This window comes from Pantherophis guttatus, chromosome 3, assembly GCF_059756535.1.
Source record: "Pantherophis guttatus breed Tessera chromosome 3, ASM5975653v1, whole genome shotgun sequence".
In the NCBI taxonomy this organism is placed as follows: Eukaryota; Metazoa; Chordata; class Lepidosauria; order Squamata; family Colubridae; genus Pantherophis; species Pantherophis guttatus.
The window spans coordinates 168,816,278-168,833,109 of record NC_142065.1 but is presented as its reverse complement, the minus strand read 5'-3'; the positions used below and the strand labels follow the sequence as shown (position 1 = coordinate 168,833,109).

The following is a 16,832-nucleotide window of genomic DNA, read 5'->3' as shown; positions in this document are numbered from 1 at the left end:
GGCACAACAAGCTTCCCTTTGGACTCCACTCATGGCAAGGGCTGGCAAGTCCCGAGAAGGCTGTTCCAGCCCAGAGCCTGAGATCGCGAGCCAACCGCCGGCGCGCTCCGTTCCTCTCCCTTCCTCGGCAGCAGGCGCTCGGGCTGCGGGAGGCGGCTCCACCCCTTTCGGGTTGATCAGGTATGGGAAAGTTATTCGGAGTTCAAATATAACCCAACGCCTGGCCAGCTGCTCGGCCCACAGCCTCCACTTGGAAAAGCCCACCGGGCCAGAGAGAAGCAGTAACCCGATTCCCCCAAGCACCCCGGGCTCCGCCACTCCCCCTCTCGCGGCTCGGGCTCTAGCCAGGCGCGCCACACGCGAGAAGGCATGAGCGACGAAGCGGCGCCCAGAGCTTGGGGGTGAGTCGAATGACCGGGCGGGGTGGGGGATGGTGGGGATCGCTTGGGGTACCTCGGTTGGAAAGATGCGCCTGGGCTGCCTTCCTTCCCCCGATTGTCCCCTGGCCCCTTTGTCCGATTCCCTCGGCCTCCCTCGGCCAAGAGGTACTCACGGAAGAGACCCAACCTTTCTTGGGTCGGGGGACTGGCCAGGTCTACTGAGAGATGGGAGAGGCCCCCACGCGAGTCCCTCCTCCGAAATGTGAGGGACCGTAGCGAGAAGTTTTGGAAGAGGGGAGTAAACGCGAGTCGGGATAAGGCTCTCTGCGAAGGGTCTTCAGAGGTAACCGGCCCAGTCAATAAGAGGGCAGAGGCGTTGCGGGACACGGTCTTGGCTTAGAACCACGGTCTTGGATCCCCTTGCCTTTTGGAGCCCTTCCCTCTCCCGCTCCCGTTTTCCCTCCCAACCAGCCCTCCCTCCCCAAAAAACCAGCGAGCCGAGTGCGGAACCCCTGCCCGTTGGATTGTGCCACTGTGCTTTTATTGACCTAGAATACAATAGGAAGGAATTTGCCTTGGTGCATATGCTCTCAGTCTACATAAAAGGGCAAGATACATTCGTGAAGAACCATAAGGTACAACACTTGATGATAGTCACAGGGTACAAATAAGCCATCAGAAAACAATCAATATCAATATAAATCGTAAGGATACAAGCAACAAAGTTACTGCCATGCAGTCATAAGTGGGAGGAGATGGGTGATAAAGGTTTGAAGACTAATAGTAATAGTAATGCAGCCTTAGGGAATAGTATAGAATAGAATCCTGTTGGAAATTGTTGGAAATTACACACGACTTTCTGATTAGCTTTGGTTCCTTTACCGCTCCCTACCCCAAGTACCGTTGCACCTTGCCTTGTTGTTTAATCTAATGGTTCTTTACTTTTTGAAAAAAGAGATGTTTTTTTTAAAGAAAGACACTTGCGTGCGTTTCTCGTACCGTTGGCACCGTGTGTGTGTGTGTGTGTGTGTGTGTGTGTGTGTGTGTGAGAGAGAGAGAGAGAGAGAGAGAGAGAGAGAGAGAGAGAGAGAGAGAGAGAGAGCTTGTGGAAGCTCGGTGAGCGTATAACTGTATGAAACGTTAAACCTGGGAGATTTGTAATAGCTAAATGTCAAGGGCAGTTCCCGTCCTTTTCACCTACGTATTTGGAAAGGATCCTAGAAAAAACTCCTTTGCCAGCAGTTTGCGCTGCCTCGTAAACAGATCGCAGCGCCTCTGGACGCGGAGCCCGTTAGAAGCTGCATCCGCGGCGCGCTACAAATCTTGCCCAGCTCGGCTCCCCGGGGATGCCCCGCGCGCTCCCTTGGCCTTCCAGTCCTTTTCTTTCTAGCCTTCTAGACTGGCGCTGCCTTCCTCTTCGGTCTCTGCTGACCTGCCGAAACCCGGAGCCCCTTCGCGCCGGGATAAAAGGCTTTCATTTCCGTGCCTGCAACGACCGTCTGGGGGTGTCTTCCCTTCCCTTCCCATCTCCACCCCCCAAGCTCCCGACTGAAAGGCTCCGGCTGGAAAGTAGGTCGCTCAAAACTTGTCAGAGGAAACGCGGCTCGGATGCTTCTGTTTGGGGGAAAAGGGAATCTAGGAGTTGCAGCCGGTGCGGGATGGAAATATCTCTTGGTGCGAAGTTCTTGTTAGGTAGAGAAGTTGCCTTCCCTTCCCTTTCAAAGCCCGCCTGATGCAGAGAGCAGATCCCGCGAGGAGCAAGTGGATTTTGGGTCTCCTGAAAGCTTTCCTGAAGCAGTTAAAGAAAAGGCCCTTTGTGCTGGACTTCACTCCTCCCCAGGGAGAGTGAGACCATCCATCTAGACCAGGGGTCTCCAACCTTGGGAACTTTAAGCCTGGAGGACTTCAACTCAGGGGTGAAATCCAGCAGGTGCTGACAGGTTCTGGAGAACCGGTAGAAGAAATTTTGACTAGTTTGGAAAACCGGCAAATACCACCTTTGCCTTGCCCCAGAGTGGAGTGGGAATGGAGATTTTGCAATATCCTTCCCTAGGAGTGGGGAGGGAATGGGGATTCTGTAGTATCCTTCTCCTGCCAGGTCTACCAAGCCAGCCCACCAAGCCATACCATGCCCACCAAGCCATGCCCACAAAACCGGTAGTAAAAAAATTTGGATTTCACCACTGCTTCAAGACCCAGAATTCCCCAGCCAGCTTTGTTTTGAACTCTGAATTTTGAATTCTGGGAATTGAAGTTCTCCAGGCTTAAAGTTCCCAAGGTTGGAGATCCCTGATCTACACTAGGATATCTACCCCATCCAGTCTAAGAGGTCAAGGAAGCTGAAGTCTAACTGATTTGAAGAACACAGTTGGGAGGAGGCAGGCCTAAAATCTGGATGGTGGTTCACTTTGGGCTGAGATTCAAACCATGCAATATTGGCATCAAGCAATGGACAAGGTAATGAGTGGTTTTGCGCTTAAAGCCATCCTTTTGAGGCATGTTGCTCTTCTGAGGTAGCTTTAAGAACTCTAAACCACACACAAAAATAATGTCAACAAGAAAAAACCTTAGAGTTGACATTTTCCAGCCAAGTGCAGCACAATTTTTTTGCTAAACTGTGTTTGCAGAGTATTTTGGTTTGTTTTTTCAAGGAAAAAACCAGCAGCAATGGGCTTATATTTATCTCTTTGAAGAGGGAATTTGAAAAGGGGCACTTGGCGCTCAGGCCAGAAACAAATAGCCTGTTTAAGTATTCATGGTACTGGACATATGTACTGTAATCTGAGGACCTACATCCCATAAATCTTCAGGCTGCCATAGTTCATTCACATTGCAGTTGTGAAATACTTTCACGTTGCCAACAGCCCATAATATGGGCTGATGCCATAATAGCATTTTGGATGTGCTGGTATGCAGGATATTGAATATATCTGTACAACATTTGGATAATTGGGACCACAGCTTTGGGTACTGATAACAAGAGACAGACAAAAAGAAAGCCTCTTTTGCTATCTTTCAATTTTAGCATTCTCTAATATAGATTACATGATCAGTGAAATCAATTGTTGGTTGTAGCTTATTCTGATCAAGTTTCATCATTTCACAAGTTTGTCACTTATTCCAAGCAAAAGTACTTATTCTGCAAAAGTATTTTTGGAATTCACAAACATCCAGTATGATTTGGGAATACCAATTCTTCACCATTACAAAAGATGACAACTTTGAGCAGATAAATAAAAAATTTCCCTTTACTTCATTTCTGGTCCAGATAAATTATCACTTGCTAATTTAGCTGTCTTTCAGGATGATTTTAATGTTTCAGGAATGCTGCACAAAGAGAAATTTGGAAGACTTGTGTGGTGTTTCTGACTCCCACCCTTTCACTGTATGTCACTTGTTTTATGCTCTTGTTTAAATAGAAGCATATCTATTTTTTCTATTATGTAGTCCTAAAACAAAAACATTTCATTTTAAAACTCAAAATATAGTTATTGGAAGCTCTTAAAGTGTATCACGTACCCTGTAAACTTTTGAAAACTTCATTTAAATATTAATATTTAAAATTAAATATATAACAGCTCCTGCTGACCTAGCAGCTCGAAATCATGCAAATGTAAGTAGATAAATAGACATCATTTTGATGGGAAAGTAACCGCATTCCATGTGCCTCTGCGTATAGTCATACTGGCCATTGAAATGCCTTTGGACAACACTGGATTCTCAGCTAGGAAACGGAGATGAGCACTACCTCCTAGATTCGGACATAACTGGACAAGAGAAACCCTTACCTTTATATGACCAAAATCTTGATTCTATTCCATAAAAGCATTATGTAGAATAACCTTCCCCAATTTGTGCTTTCTAGATATATTGTCCTTGCTAACCCAGGGTCTACATGATTGTGGAATGATGGATACACATTCAGTGCATAACTTGAAGTTATAAAAGATTGAAATAAAAGTAACTGTTTAGCTTTAGTTCTGAGGAAATGTGACCACAGATAGAAGACAACAGATGGTAAAAATAAAATCCAAAGGATATAATTGACATGTAGCTTTGCATTGTTAGCCTAGCTGGTCTTTGGTAGGACTGAGAGGCAAAATAGGATTCTATTAGAATCCTATGCTTATAGATAGAAGCAGTGGATGGAACAATGCTGGTAGTAGTAAGCAGTGGGAGGAAGAAGAGATAGTATGGAAAACTAAGTCAACATCAAAGCAGAAATGTAGGACCCATAGAACAGAAGTCATATCACAAAAGAACAAAAGCCAGAAGACATGCATTGTCCAGATGTCTTAATGAGCAGGCATCCATATAGAATAATGCTCACCTTACTCAGATACTTGCATTTAACCATGGAATAAACCATGGCAATATCTTTTTTTTTTCTGCTGTATCCTCAGGATGTTGCCTTCATCTCACCTCAGCCCATGAATGAAACAAACTGAAATATTTTATCACTGTTAAAGTGTCATTTCTTCCCATTGTTCTAACATCATCCAAAGGCAGACTCAAAATATAAAAAAATCTAATAGGCTGTGACACCCATTATATTGGGGAAAAATCAAGTGGTTGTCAGTAATTGGGAACAGAGGCAATGGACACTGCACATTTCATGCTGGCTTCATTTTCTGCTGACTCAAGGAGATCACACTTTAAGCAACAGGGAAGACTTGAAATATCCAGGCTGAACTTGCAGCACCTTGGATAGCTCTAAAGAGACAATTTACTGGAGCTCTTGAGACCTAGGATAGCATTGAGTGTCAATCTTATTTTTTCATGGCAAGTATCCCTAGTTTTCCTGATTCAGGTAATTCTTCCCTCAGAGGTGGAGAGTATCAATAAAAGTATGACAATGTAGAATAGAAATGATCAGATGGGATCTCTCCTCTCCCCCCCCCCATTCTTCATTCCATGCAGATGTGAGACTGTTATTGGCTAATTACAGGTCTGTGATAGATTCTTACAAGCTGTTCCTGTTATTAGTTCTTTGCAAATGATAGCATGTTCATTTTTAAAGCATTTCTTAAATGATAGGATCACATGCTTATGCTGCTTTGTTTTCCTTTTCAGTAAGTGTGGCCGATGGTGTAATTGTGAGGCCGTCATGGCAGCATTTAAAGGCATCTGGACCAAGTCCTTCTGGAAGTCTGTGTCAGCAGAATTCTTGGCCATGCTCATTTTTGTTTTCCTCAGCCTTGGCTCTACAATCAACTGGGGTGGGATTGAAAAACCCTTGCCTGTGGACATGGTCCTTATTTCTCTGTGTTTTGGACTCAGCATTGCAACAATGGTCCAGTGCATTGGACATATCAGTGGTGGCCATATTAACCCTGCAGTGACCGTTGCAATGGTTTGCACTCGGAAGATCAGCCTTGCCAAGTCAGTTTTCTATATTGTAGCCCAATGCCTGGGTGCCATTGCAGGGGCAGGCTTACTCTATCTGGTCACACCATCAAGTGTAATTGGGGGACTGGGAGTTACCCAGGTAGGTTGAAAGAATGGAGAATTACCCTTTCTAATAAGACAGAATTCAAGCCTTGCAAGCAGATTTTAGCATTTGCTGAATGGGGAAAAGCAATTTCTTTTTGAAAATGGCTGAAGAACCTCTCCCTACTTGAGAGGGTGACTGATCCAAAGTCAGGCAATCAATTTGCATAGCTAAAGGTGGACTTGAAATTAGGTTCTCCTCCCCAGACTTAGTCCAATATCTTCACTAGACATTTTCTTTTCATATTAAAGACACTGTGCAGTAGCAATAGCAATAGCAATAGCACTTAGACTTATATACCGCTTCACAGTGCTTTTAGCCCTCTCTAAGCAGTTTACAGTGTCAGCATATTGCCCCCAACAATCTGGGTCCTCATTTTACCAACCTCAGAAGGATGGAAGGTTGAATCAACTTTGAGCTGGTGGGACTTGAACTGCCGAACTGCTGGCAATCGGCAGTCAGCAAATGTAGCCTGCAGTACTGCACTTTAACCACTGCGCCACCACAGCTCTTTGGTTGTGGGCCATGGTTGTGGGAGCAAACCATACCCACAGATATTAGATTGGGGATCCCAGAAAATGGTTTTAATTGATCTCTGTATTGGGGAACAATGCCCGGTTAATAAATTCAGAATAAAAAATGACACACATACCTATAAGTTTACAAAACAAATGATTTTCCAATGTGGACTCACATTCAGGTGAGTCACATTAATATACAAACAAACATTCTAAATCTCATTCATATTTTAGCATAGATTTTTGAACACGATCTGGATAACTTAAATTCATTCAGCATCTTTTTATTATTATAGATGATGATGATGTGGATGCCAAGGGCTAAAATGAATATAAGGTGTTTAGAATTATACAAACCTAATGAAAGTATTTTGAGAAACTGCTTTAAAATTTGAATAGCAGTTTCTCAAGTGGTTCATGTGATTATTTTTTAATTCAAAAGTGACCTTTTGATAAAACCCAGGCCCACATGGAATGTATTTCTTTGAACGGATTTAGAATGCCTTAAAGAAAAATGTTAATAAGAAACTTTGATAGGCAGGGTGCCCTGTGCCCCCTAAATCCATTCTTTACTGTAAACTAACTGCTAAATATTTCACAACAGTTATATGCATGTATCAGGTCCTAATAAACTGTGGGGGGCATATACAGTTTAACTTAAAGCAAGGAACTGTTTTTATTCGAATACATTTGAAGTAGCTTTTTGCAGTTTTTTTTAATTCTGTACTTAAGAATTGTTCCTTAGTAGATATTTCTAAGTAAAAAAAGAATTGATATAAGGTATAATATCCAGGCATGAAATATTTTAAGACAAAAGTATAAATATATTAAAACAAAAAAAAGTGTATATTTAAGATAATGTTTTTTTAAAATAGACTTTGCTTTTGGTTCTAGCTTTGTTCTCTTCTATCAATTAACCTCACTGCAGGATATGAAACTGCACTTACATGCTGTCAATTTTTATTTGAAACTGAAATTAATTGAGTAAGAGCTAATTAATGGGTTCATAACAGAAAACTAAATCATGGATCTGCTGAAGAAAAAAAAATAGAAAAATACCTGTATTCTTAAGAATCTTGTTTGAAATTCCCATCAAAACCCAAGAAAGGAAGGGGGCTATTTTGTACATATACACATATAAATATAAATAAGGGCCACAGCTGATGTTAGGTTGCGTGTAAGGCTGTTGGTGGGTGTATGCATCACACAAACATATGTTCATCATGGTTTGGAGAATACATCACATTGGCTTAATTTACTACTGTCACCTACAGTATATAACGCAATGTGTCTATGGAGATTCTCAGTCATTCAGGACATTTAGCTTCTCATCTAAGAAGCTTCTTCAGTTCAGATGTGAAGAAGCTTTTTGGATGAGAAGCAAAACGTCTTCAAAGAAAAACAAGAAAGTCCAGTTGCCTCTTGAAAAAGTATCTTTGGGACACAATATATAAGCCATATTAGCTGGATCTACACTACAATCAGGCAAGCAAACCATCTCATGTTTAGAGCAGGGCTGTTCATGTGAAGACACAAAATACACATCTCAGTATCCCAACAATCCAATGGCTAATGAGCCTTTCAGAGCCACCTGTCAAGGAAGCCCAGATTACCCAAGAGGCTGTACTTAAAAGGCTTTTAACAGTGTATTATTTCCTTGCCTTATTCTATTTTCTTTCTTTCCACAACACTTATTTACTTTGAAACTGTTTTAATTAGCGGGTTGGTAATTACAATTTCACACTTTATTTATGCTGCCTGGCTCCCTGTGTGTTTCCTCTTCTAGATACATGCAGAACTTTCCAGTGGACATGGACTCTTGGTGGAGCTGATAATTACCTTCCAGCTGGTTTTTACTATTTTTGCCAGCTGTGATTCTAAGCGAAATGATGTCACTGGTTCTGTGGCATTGGCAATTGGACTATCGGTTGCAATAGGACATCTATTTGCTGTAAGTTGCTTCTTTCGTTAGCTTTTTTTAGCTAGGTACTTATAAATTATGTAGAGTAGCAATGTTCTAAGTAGCCTATTAGCTTATTATTGTGAAACCCATTTATGGTCAGAGGCTGTAACTTTCAGTTAATTATATTTAAAATATTTATACCCAAGCAAGTATATTTGGAATCATTTGAGTCAAATCTATATTAAAATTAATAATATTCTTATATGTTTCTCTTGCTCTTTGCATGTGTGTATAAATATACACAAAATATGTGTGTATGTATAAATATATAATTAATTTTATTTTATATTAATTTTTTTAGCTTACTTAGTATATGACTTGAAATAATGCTGGTTCACTTCATTGTTTAACAAACACCTAAAGTAAATAAATGAAAAAATATTATTTTTAATAATAATAATAATAACTACTACTACTATTTATTTATTTATTTGTTTGTTTGTTTGTTTGTTTGTTTATTTATTTATTTAACCTGTATGCCACCGAACTCCTAATGATTCTGGGCAACTCTCTGTAATTACAATGGTATCAATCAAAGGGCAATGATGGCAAGCATAACAGACCAGAGGGAATGTGGGAAAGTCTTCAATACTTTTTCTGAACAACAACAGAATGGAGGCAATCCAGATCTTGGGGAAAACCTCATTTCAGACAGCAGGCATTGCAGATAGAAGGCATTGTACTTCTGGGAACCCAATGGATGACATTGTTTAATTGAAGGACCCTAGAGCATCCTAACCCACCCAGATTGAAGGGATTGGGAAGATACTATAGGGAACAGGCCAGTGGTGGGTTTAAATTTTTTTTACTACCGGTTCTGTGAGTGTGGCTTGATGGAGGTAGCATGGCTTGGTGGGCGTGGCAGGGGAAAGATACTGTAAAATCTCCATTCCCTCCCCACTCCAGGGGAAGTTTACTGCAAAATCCCCATTTCCTCCCGATCAGCTGGGACTTGGGAGGCAGAGAATAGATGGGGGTGGGGCCAATCAGAATTTTTACTACCTGTTCTCCGAATTACTCAAAATTTCCGCTACCAGTTCTCCAGAACTGGTCAGAACCTGCTGAAGCCCACCTCTGGAACAGGCAGTCCGTCAAGTAACTAGTATCCTTATGCTATATAAGGATATACTTGTGTGTGTATATGTCTGCGTGCATGCATACACATGCATATTTTGAAATTTATTTATTTATAATATTTATTTATTTATAGTATTTGTATCTGATGAACTGTGGCTCAGGTGCTATTCTATCAGACTGTTTAATTCATAGAACAATAACATGCTCATTTTTAACAGTGCAATGTATGAATCTACTTGTTGTCATTTAATGTCCCAATAGCCATATTTTTTATTGTTTTTTATTGTTTTAAAATGTTGTGAGTGTTTTAACTGTAATATATTTTTTGAATTGTACACTGCCCAGAGTCATTAACTGAAATGAGCAGCTATAGAAACTGAATGAATCAATGGGAAGGTAGCTAGGTAATAGGTAGGTAGGTAGGTAGGGAGGGAGGGAGGGAGGGAGGAAGGAAGGAAGGAAGGAAGGAAGGAAGGAAGGAAGGAAGGAAGGAAGGAAGGAAGGAAAACAGATGTCCCTTTCCAAAGCTGTAGAGAAAGCACAGTTCTTGGAAATGGTCTGTCTCTTTCTAAGTCCCTACAAAAATGTACATTGTGTCAAAGGTACTCTATCATCAAAACCTACGCTTATAAAATGAAGAAAGAATTAGAAAATGTGTTGCCAGTCAAATGGGAAGGGCTCAAAGGGCATTATCAGACATGAGTTCAGATGTCAAGTGTATTATGTAAAAAAAATGGTCCCTCATTTTACCTGCTCCAATAGAAAGAGCCCAGCAATGCCATCAACAGATCAGCAAGTTTCTTTTCCAAGCAGGTGAAAACCACACCTGGTAACCGTTTTCATCCACAAATATGCCCCTAAGGAAGGAGATGTATAAGAGTCCTAGAATTGGCATCCCTCATTTCAGTGCCCCTGGAAAAGGATGATTCTATAAGAATTTTAACAGCATGTTTGCTTATGGTTAATAATATTCTTCCTTTCCAAATATTAATATATTTCTTTGTGTATACCTACTGCAGATCAGTTACACAGGGGCCAGCATGAACCCTGCTCGGTCATTTGGGCCTGCAGTTATCATGGGTAACTGGAAAGATCACTGGGTAAGTTATTATACATTAGTATTCCTTATTTTTCCAGAGCAAATAATTGTTATTTTGTTTGATTATTTTATAAAAAGGTAATAAATTATAAAGTGGCTTTTGTGTAAAAAAGCACAACCAGATTTTTTTTCTTTTTGTTTTGTAGATACCTTTCAATTTTTTAAGATTGGTAAATCAAGATTATTTTGGGGGTACTGCGCCTGTGGGGAAGGGGTCAAAAAGTCAAGATTGAAGCTCCACTGCTTGTTTACATTCACCATGCATGGGGCATATTAAAAAGAAGGCTTAGATTCCATAGTTGCAGTTTTCAGCTTGACTTTTTTGGGGGGGAAATCCCACAGGTCTCTTTCCTATATTTGTAGTTTTCCATTATGAATCATAGACTTCATGATTAAGAAAACAGATTATGGTCCAATCAAAATTCTGAACACCAGTCATTCTTCATCCAATACATTTAACACATTTTCATCGAGGAAAGGCACAAGCAGTGGTGGGTTGCCCCCAGTTTAGACCGGTTCGCAAGAACTGGTAGTAAAACCAGCAGAAGGCTCCACCCACCGCCCCGGATGTCATCATAGGTGATCTGCACATGCGCAGAAGCTTCTAGTAAAGTAGAACCCACCCCTGGGCACAACGTATCATTGTGGAACAACATGGCAAGGACATCTTAAAAATGTGGTTAGTTTATCTGGGTTTGAGTATTTGTGCAGAAAGTATAGAAAAGATATCTACTGCTAAACCATAAACGTTGGCTTTTGTATTTCCTTGTAGAAGTATGGGAGACGGTAACCAATCATGTTATTGCAAGCCATTTGCCAAAGGAACTTTACTATCTACCCTTTCATTTATTAGTCAGTTTTAATCCGCCTGTATCAAATTTCCTCTCCTTCTGATTTTGAACAGGTATATTGGCTGGGACCAATTATAGGAGCTGTCCTGGCAGGCGCTCTTTATCAATACGTCTATTGCCCTGATGATGACCTTAAGCACACGTTCAAGGAAACTCTTAGTAAGACAACCCAGCAATCCAAAGGAAAATACATTGAAGTAGAAGATCCCAAGAGCCAGAGGGAAACAGATGATCTACTCCAGAAACCTGGAATGGTCCACTTCATTGATCTTGAAAGGGGTGATGATAAGAAAGGAAGAGATCCTACCAATGAGGTCCTATCATCCGTATGACTAGCAAGAAGCACTGAAAACAGAGACCAGCCTGCCAGTATATCTACAGATGGTTTTCCACTTATAAAAGAAACAGATCTGTTGTGAGTTTGTCACTTGAGATAACTTTAAATGTTGGACAATATCATCAGTGAATTAGCTGTTTAATCAGATCGTATGTGAGATGATAGCATACATATATAACTAACAAGAACTAATGTTTATAATGAAGACAGAAGACAAAAGAAATAAGAAAAAAAGACATCCATTTTATGAAATTTGCTCCAAAATTCATATCTTCCAAAATTTTAAAAAATAGTTCAATTCTAATTTCTTCTTGGGAATCCTATGTCCTTTATACAAAATAGAATAATATTGATGTATTTTTTTGTGCATGTTGCCATATTATCCATTAATACAGTGTTCCCCTTTTGAAATTTCCATATTGTTTTTTTTTTCATTTCTTGATTTATATGCTAAATGTTTCCCTGATTTATTTGCAAATTCAATTTTTTTTGCTTTGCATAATTCATTTTATATCCATTTCTTTTATTAACATCAACAACTATTGTTGTAAAAAATTTAATTTGATGAGAAATATTTATCTTCCTTGGAAATTTAATTGTTCTTTTTTTATCTCAAGATAGCCTATATTTTCCTTTTTGAGTATTATATTGTATGCTATCCTCTCATAAAAACTTTACTTGCATCCCACACCATTCTTAAATCCATGGCCACAGTTAAATTATGTTCAAAAAATCTGTTAAATTCTTTTTATAATCCATTATTCTCTTTATAATAGTATTTCATTTAATCTCCATCTAAAAGTAGTAGCTTTCTCTTTATAAACCTAACTCATGAGATTATGATCAGGTTTTGGCAAGATCCCTACTTTAGAAATCATAGTAGCTAGATTCTTTGAAATCCAAAACTTATCTACTGGATCAAAATTGCGCTTCCCATGCAAAATATCTCACAAAGTATAGCTGCTCATCATATAACTGATAAAATGTATAGGGATGAGAAAAAGGTGGAAGCTGATCTGTTTTCAGTGCACTTATTCAAACAAATGAAGCATTACTGTGCCAATTTTATATACATGAAATGTTTAATCTCATCCATTTTGCATACACTGTGATTTTTTTAAAAAAGTAATTATAATAAAGAGGTTTATTTATTAATTGTTTAAAATACTACTGGAATATTTTTTGGTAACTGATGTTTTGCATTCAAATATTCTTTTACTAACAAAGAGCTACTTCTAATTGCCTGTTTGAAAGCATACATGGGAAGGAAAAATTATTCAGGAGAGTATACAGAGTGTTACTTTGGACAGTCACTGCTGTTTATGGCTTAAGCTGCTCACCCTCAACATGTATATATTGGAAAGTCACCATTAGCAAAGACCTAATGCAGGGGTATCAAACTCATGGCCCGCAGGCCAGATGTGTCATACACTGGCCACCCCCAGCTTAGCGAAGGGGGGAAAAGTCACAATACATCATGTGACGACGACATGACGATGCAAGTTTGACACCCCTGTGCTATGTGGATTTTACAGGAGTAAAATCAATGCAATTAAGTGGTGTCTGCAATCTCTCCATATATCAATTTAGAGAAGGCCAAAAAAAATCAAGATTGTGTCCCTTCCTCTGGAGTTGCATGCATGATTCATACAAAAATGGTGGGGCTTGAATTATATGTCATAAACAGCATCCTGACTTTTCTGATATTGCCAACATACCCTGAATCAATCAACTGGAATAGTGTTTGGCAGCCTTGGGAACTTTAAAACATATGGACTTCAGCTGTCAGGTCTTAAGGTTGCTAAGGTCAACAAACATTAAACTAGAGCATGGAATGGTATGTGATAGTATGTGGTGAATTGTATGTGGTGAATTGTACGCATGTGTTTATATGCTACAAGTGCTTTTGGTTGAAAAGTAATAATATTTACATTTGCTAACTATAGCCAGTATTATAATTTCAGTAGAGATATGGCTCTTTTGTTCAGAACTCATTGGTCTCCATTAATGGCTGATTAGTGAAAAGGGATAAATATATAGTCCCACTCTGGCAACACACATTTTTACAAGAAATGATGATTGGGACTACCTTACTAATAATGGGTATTTATATGCTGGAAAAAGTATTCAATGCCCAGTATAAGGTTTTTTTCCCTTCCTATGGAAATTATTTCTTAACACATCTATCAGGTCTGAAATACTTAATTGAGTCAATTAAAAGTGAGATTGTCAGGATTTCTGAAAAAAAGAACAATAAAAATAGCAGTAAACTGATTCTTCAATGCATTTTGTGTCTTGAAAATATTTCTTGCAAATAAAAATCCAGATAAATGTATATGTAAATAAACACATAATTTAGCCCTCTAAATGAGCAAATATAGATTGTCTAATTTGCTACCAATTAATCTTCATCCCAAAACCTTAACATGTAATTTTCATTAATTGTCACGGATGGGGCATCATGGATAGACCTTTTTCTTCTGATGAGGAAAAATATGATATCAGTTGAGCTACATTAAAGTTATTGATCCAAGATCATGTATTGTTGCATAGACAAAATTCAAAATAAGTAATATATGTGAAATAATCTTGATCAAACCTTTGAAAAGCTTGTAAAAAGTTGTTTTAAACATAACAAATGTTGTTTAAAACATAACAAATGCCAAGTCTCAATGTCTTTCAAACCCATAAAAATCAGAAAAATCATACAGCCTTTTATTGATATGAAAAAGATGAATTTATTGAGCCTCAAAAATTACAATGTGATATAGTTGCATGTGATACTTCTGAATTGTTTTGCATAAGTAATAATTATTTTATTAAACATTAAAGGTTTACTTTTCATACACAACTATATATTTGACTTGAGATTTTTTTCTTTAAATGTGTATTTTTTAATGTTTTATCACAACATATTTATACTGTACATTTTGTTCTCATAAACTATGATAGAATCAAATCAAATGGAATTCAGCTCATTTGGTATACCAAAGCTGACTAGTAGGAAAGCTTGGAAAATTGTCTGAAAGGAATGTTTGCATCCTTCCTGCTTTCTAATTTTCCTGACTTTTGTCTGTTATTTAAAAACTTTTTTGCATGGCAAAGGATTCCAAATCAGAGGAAGAGGAAAGTACTGGACCAACAAAATTCTAGAAACATTTTTTTTAATGCAATTCTATTAATGTCAGTGGAAGGAAATGCTGATGCTCGGTTGATATAATTTGGGGACATTAAGGAAAGGAGATCTTGAAACTGAACCCTATAAATCTTGGGTGTGCAACATTTAACCCTTGGGCAAAAATTGTGTAGCCCATGGCTTCATTTCAAACTTAATGAACTATGGAGATCTCTGACCAGATAATTATGATAATAGCTATGTATCTCTTCCCTCGAGTCTAATGTCTTGCAAAGGAGGGGAGATGGTGGGGAGAGAGATAGAAGGATGTCAGCAGGGAAAAAATGGAAATGTTACAGTGGTGGTAATTCCTCCACTTTTGCTCCTATGTCTAAGTAAAGTTTGCTTCAAGCTTACCAACATGTGGCAGCCAATAATAAGGATTTTTCATCAGGTTCGCCTGATTCGCCCTTTCTGGATCGGGACTCGTTACGCACGGTCACTCATGCCCTTGTCACCTCCTGCCTGGACTATTGCAATGCTCTCTACATGGGGCTCCCCTTGAGGAGCACCCGGAGGCTCCAACTGGCGCAGAGTGTGGCCGCGCGGGTGGTAATGGGAGCGACATGTAACACCTCTCCTGCGCGAGCTGCACTGGCTCCCGGTGGTCTTCCGGGTGCGCTTCAAGGTTTTGGTTACCACCTTTAAAGCGCTCCATGGCTCAGGACCTGGGTACTTGCGGGACCGCCTACTACCACCAATAGCCTCCCACCGGCCAGTACGCTCCCATAGAGAGGGGCTCCTCTGGGTGCCGTCAGCCAAGCAGTGTCAACTGGCGGCCCCCAGGGGGAGAGCCTTCTCTGTGGGGGCACCTACTATTTGGAACGAGCTCCCCCCGGAGATACGGAGGATCCCGGATCTGCGCACCTTCTGCCGCGCTTTAAAGACCTTATTATTTCACCAGGCGGGCCTGGCCTAATTTTCTCCCTCTTTTATAAAAGATTTTTAATTTTTAAATATCTTTTAGTATTTTATACATTCAATTTTAAAATTGGTTTTAAAAAGTTTGGGGTTTTAAATTTGTCGGGGCCAAAATTATTTAATTTGATTTTATTCTACTTTTAAATTTTGTATGTATGTGTTTTATTGTTTGGCTGTGCACCGCCCTGAGTCCTTCGGGAGTAGGGCGGTATAGAAATCAAATAAAATAAATTAAATAAATAAATAAATAAATAATGTACCTGTGAAGGGAATGTACTGTACTTATCAAAATATAAAACATTGCCAATTTTTAAATAGATCAATGGCATAGCCAGTGTATTCCGTTTAGGCAAACTCCTAAAAAACCCATCACAAAGCTTTTATAGGAAACCCTTGGGGCTCTCTGGGAGGGCATCTGCTTGTATTTGTCTTCATCAGTAGACCTGCATTTCAAACTAATTCCTAAGTCCTGTTGTAGCATTGTTTACCAAACTAAAATAATTTGAGTAACTGAGTTTAGAATTGTAATCAGCAGAATTTTTATATGTTGGTATCTCTACTGTATATATATACAACTTTCATTGCTTTTCCAACTTAAGCTTGTTATCTACCAGATACCAGCATTTTTATTTAGTCTTGTGATCTATGAAAGGAGAACCAGTCTGGTGAACGGGTTAGGTGCTGGCCCGGAAACTAGGAAACAAGCCAGCTGGGCTCCAGCCACTCCATTTCTCATCCCAACCCACCTCACAGGGTTGCTGTTATAGGCAGGACAAGTACAGGTAGTCCTCGACTTATGATCACAATTGAGCCCAACATTTTGGTTGCTAAGTGAAACATTTGTCAGTTTTGCCTCATTTTACAATTTTTCTTGCCACAGTTGTTAAGTAAATCATTGCAGTGTTAGAAGGGTAATATGGTTGTTAAATGACTCTGGTTTCCCCATTGCTTTTGCTGATCAGAAGATTGCAAAAGGTGATCACATGACCCTTGGATATTGCAACAGTCATAAGTATGAGT

At 39.4% G+C, this 16,832-nt stretch overlaps 1 protein-coding gene across 3 annotated transcripts; it reads left to right on the top strand.

Moving 5' to 3' along the window:
• Positions 1-10: 10 nt before the first annotated feature.
• Positions 11-14,567, top strand: AQP4 (aquaporin 4). 3 transcript variants are annotated; one of them, XM_034429649.3, is made up of 5 exons: positions 11-180; positions 5,454-5,868; positions 8,176-8,340; positions 10,449-10,529; positions 11,433-14,567. In XM_034429649.3, the coding sequence occupies exons 1-5, from the start codon at positions 32-34 to the stop codon at positions 11,709-11,711; spliced, it is 1,089 nt and encodes a 362-aa protein (XP_034285540.2). In that variant the 5' UTR covers positions 11-31; the 3' UTR covers positions 11,712-14,567. The 3 variants fall into 3 exon arrangements, with proteins under 3 accessions (XP_034285540.2, XP_034285541.2, XP_087746635.1); XM_034429650.3 differs by lacking the exon at positions 11-180 and adding an exon at positions 269-401; XM_087890509.1 differs by lacking the exon at positions 11-180 and adding an exon at positions 1,621-1,949.
• The last annotated feature ends 2,265 nt before the right edge of the window (positions 14,568-16,832 follow it).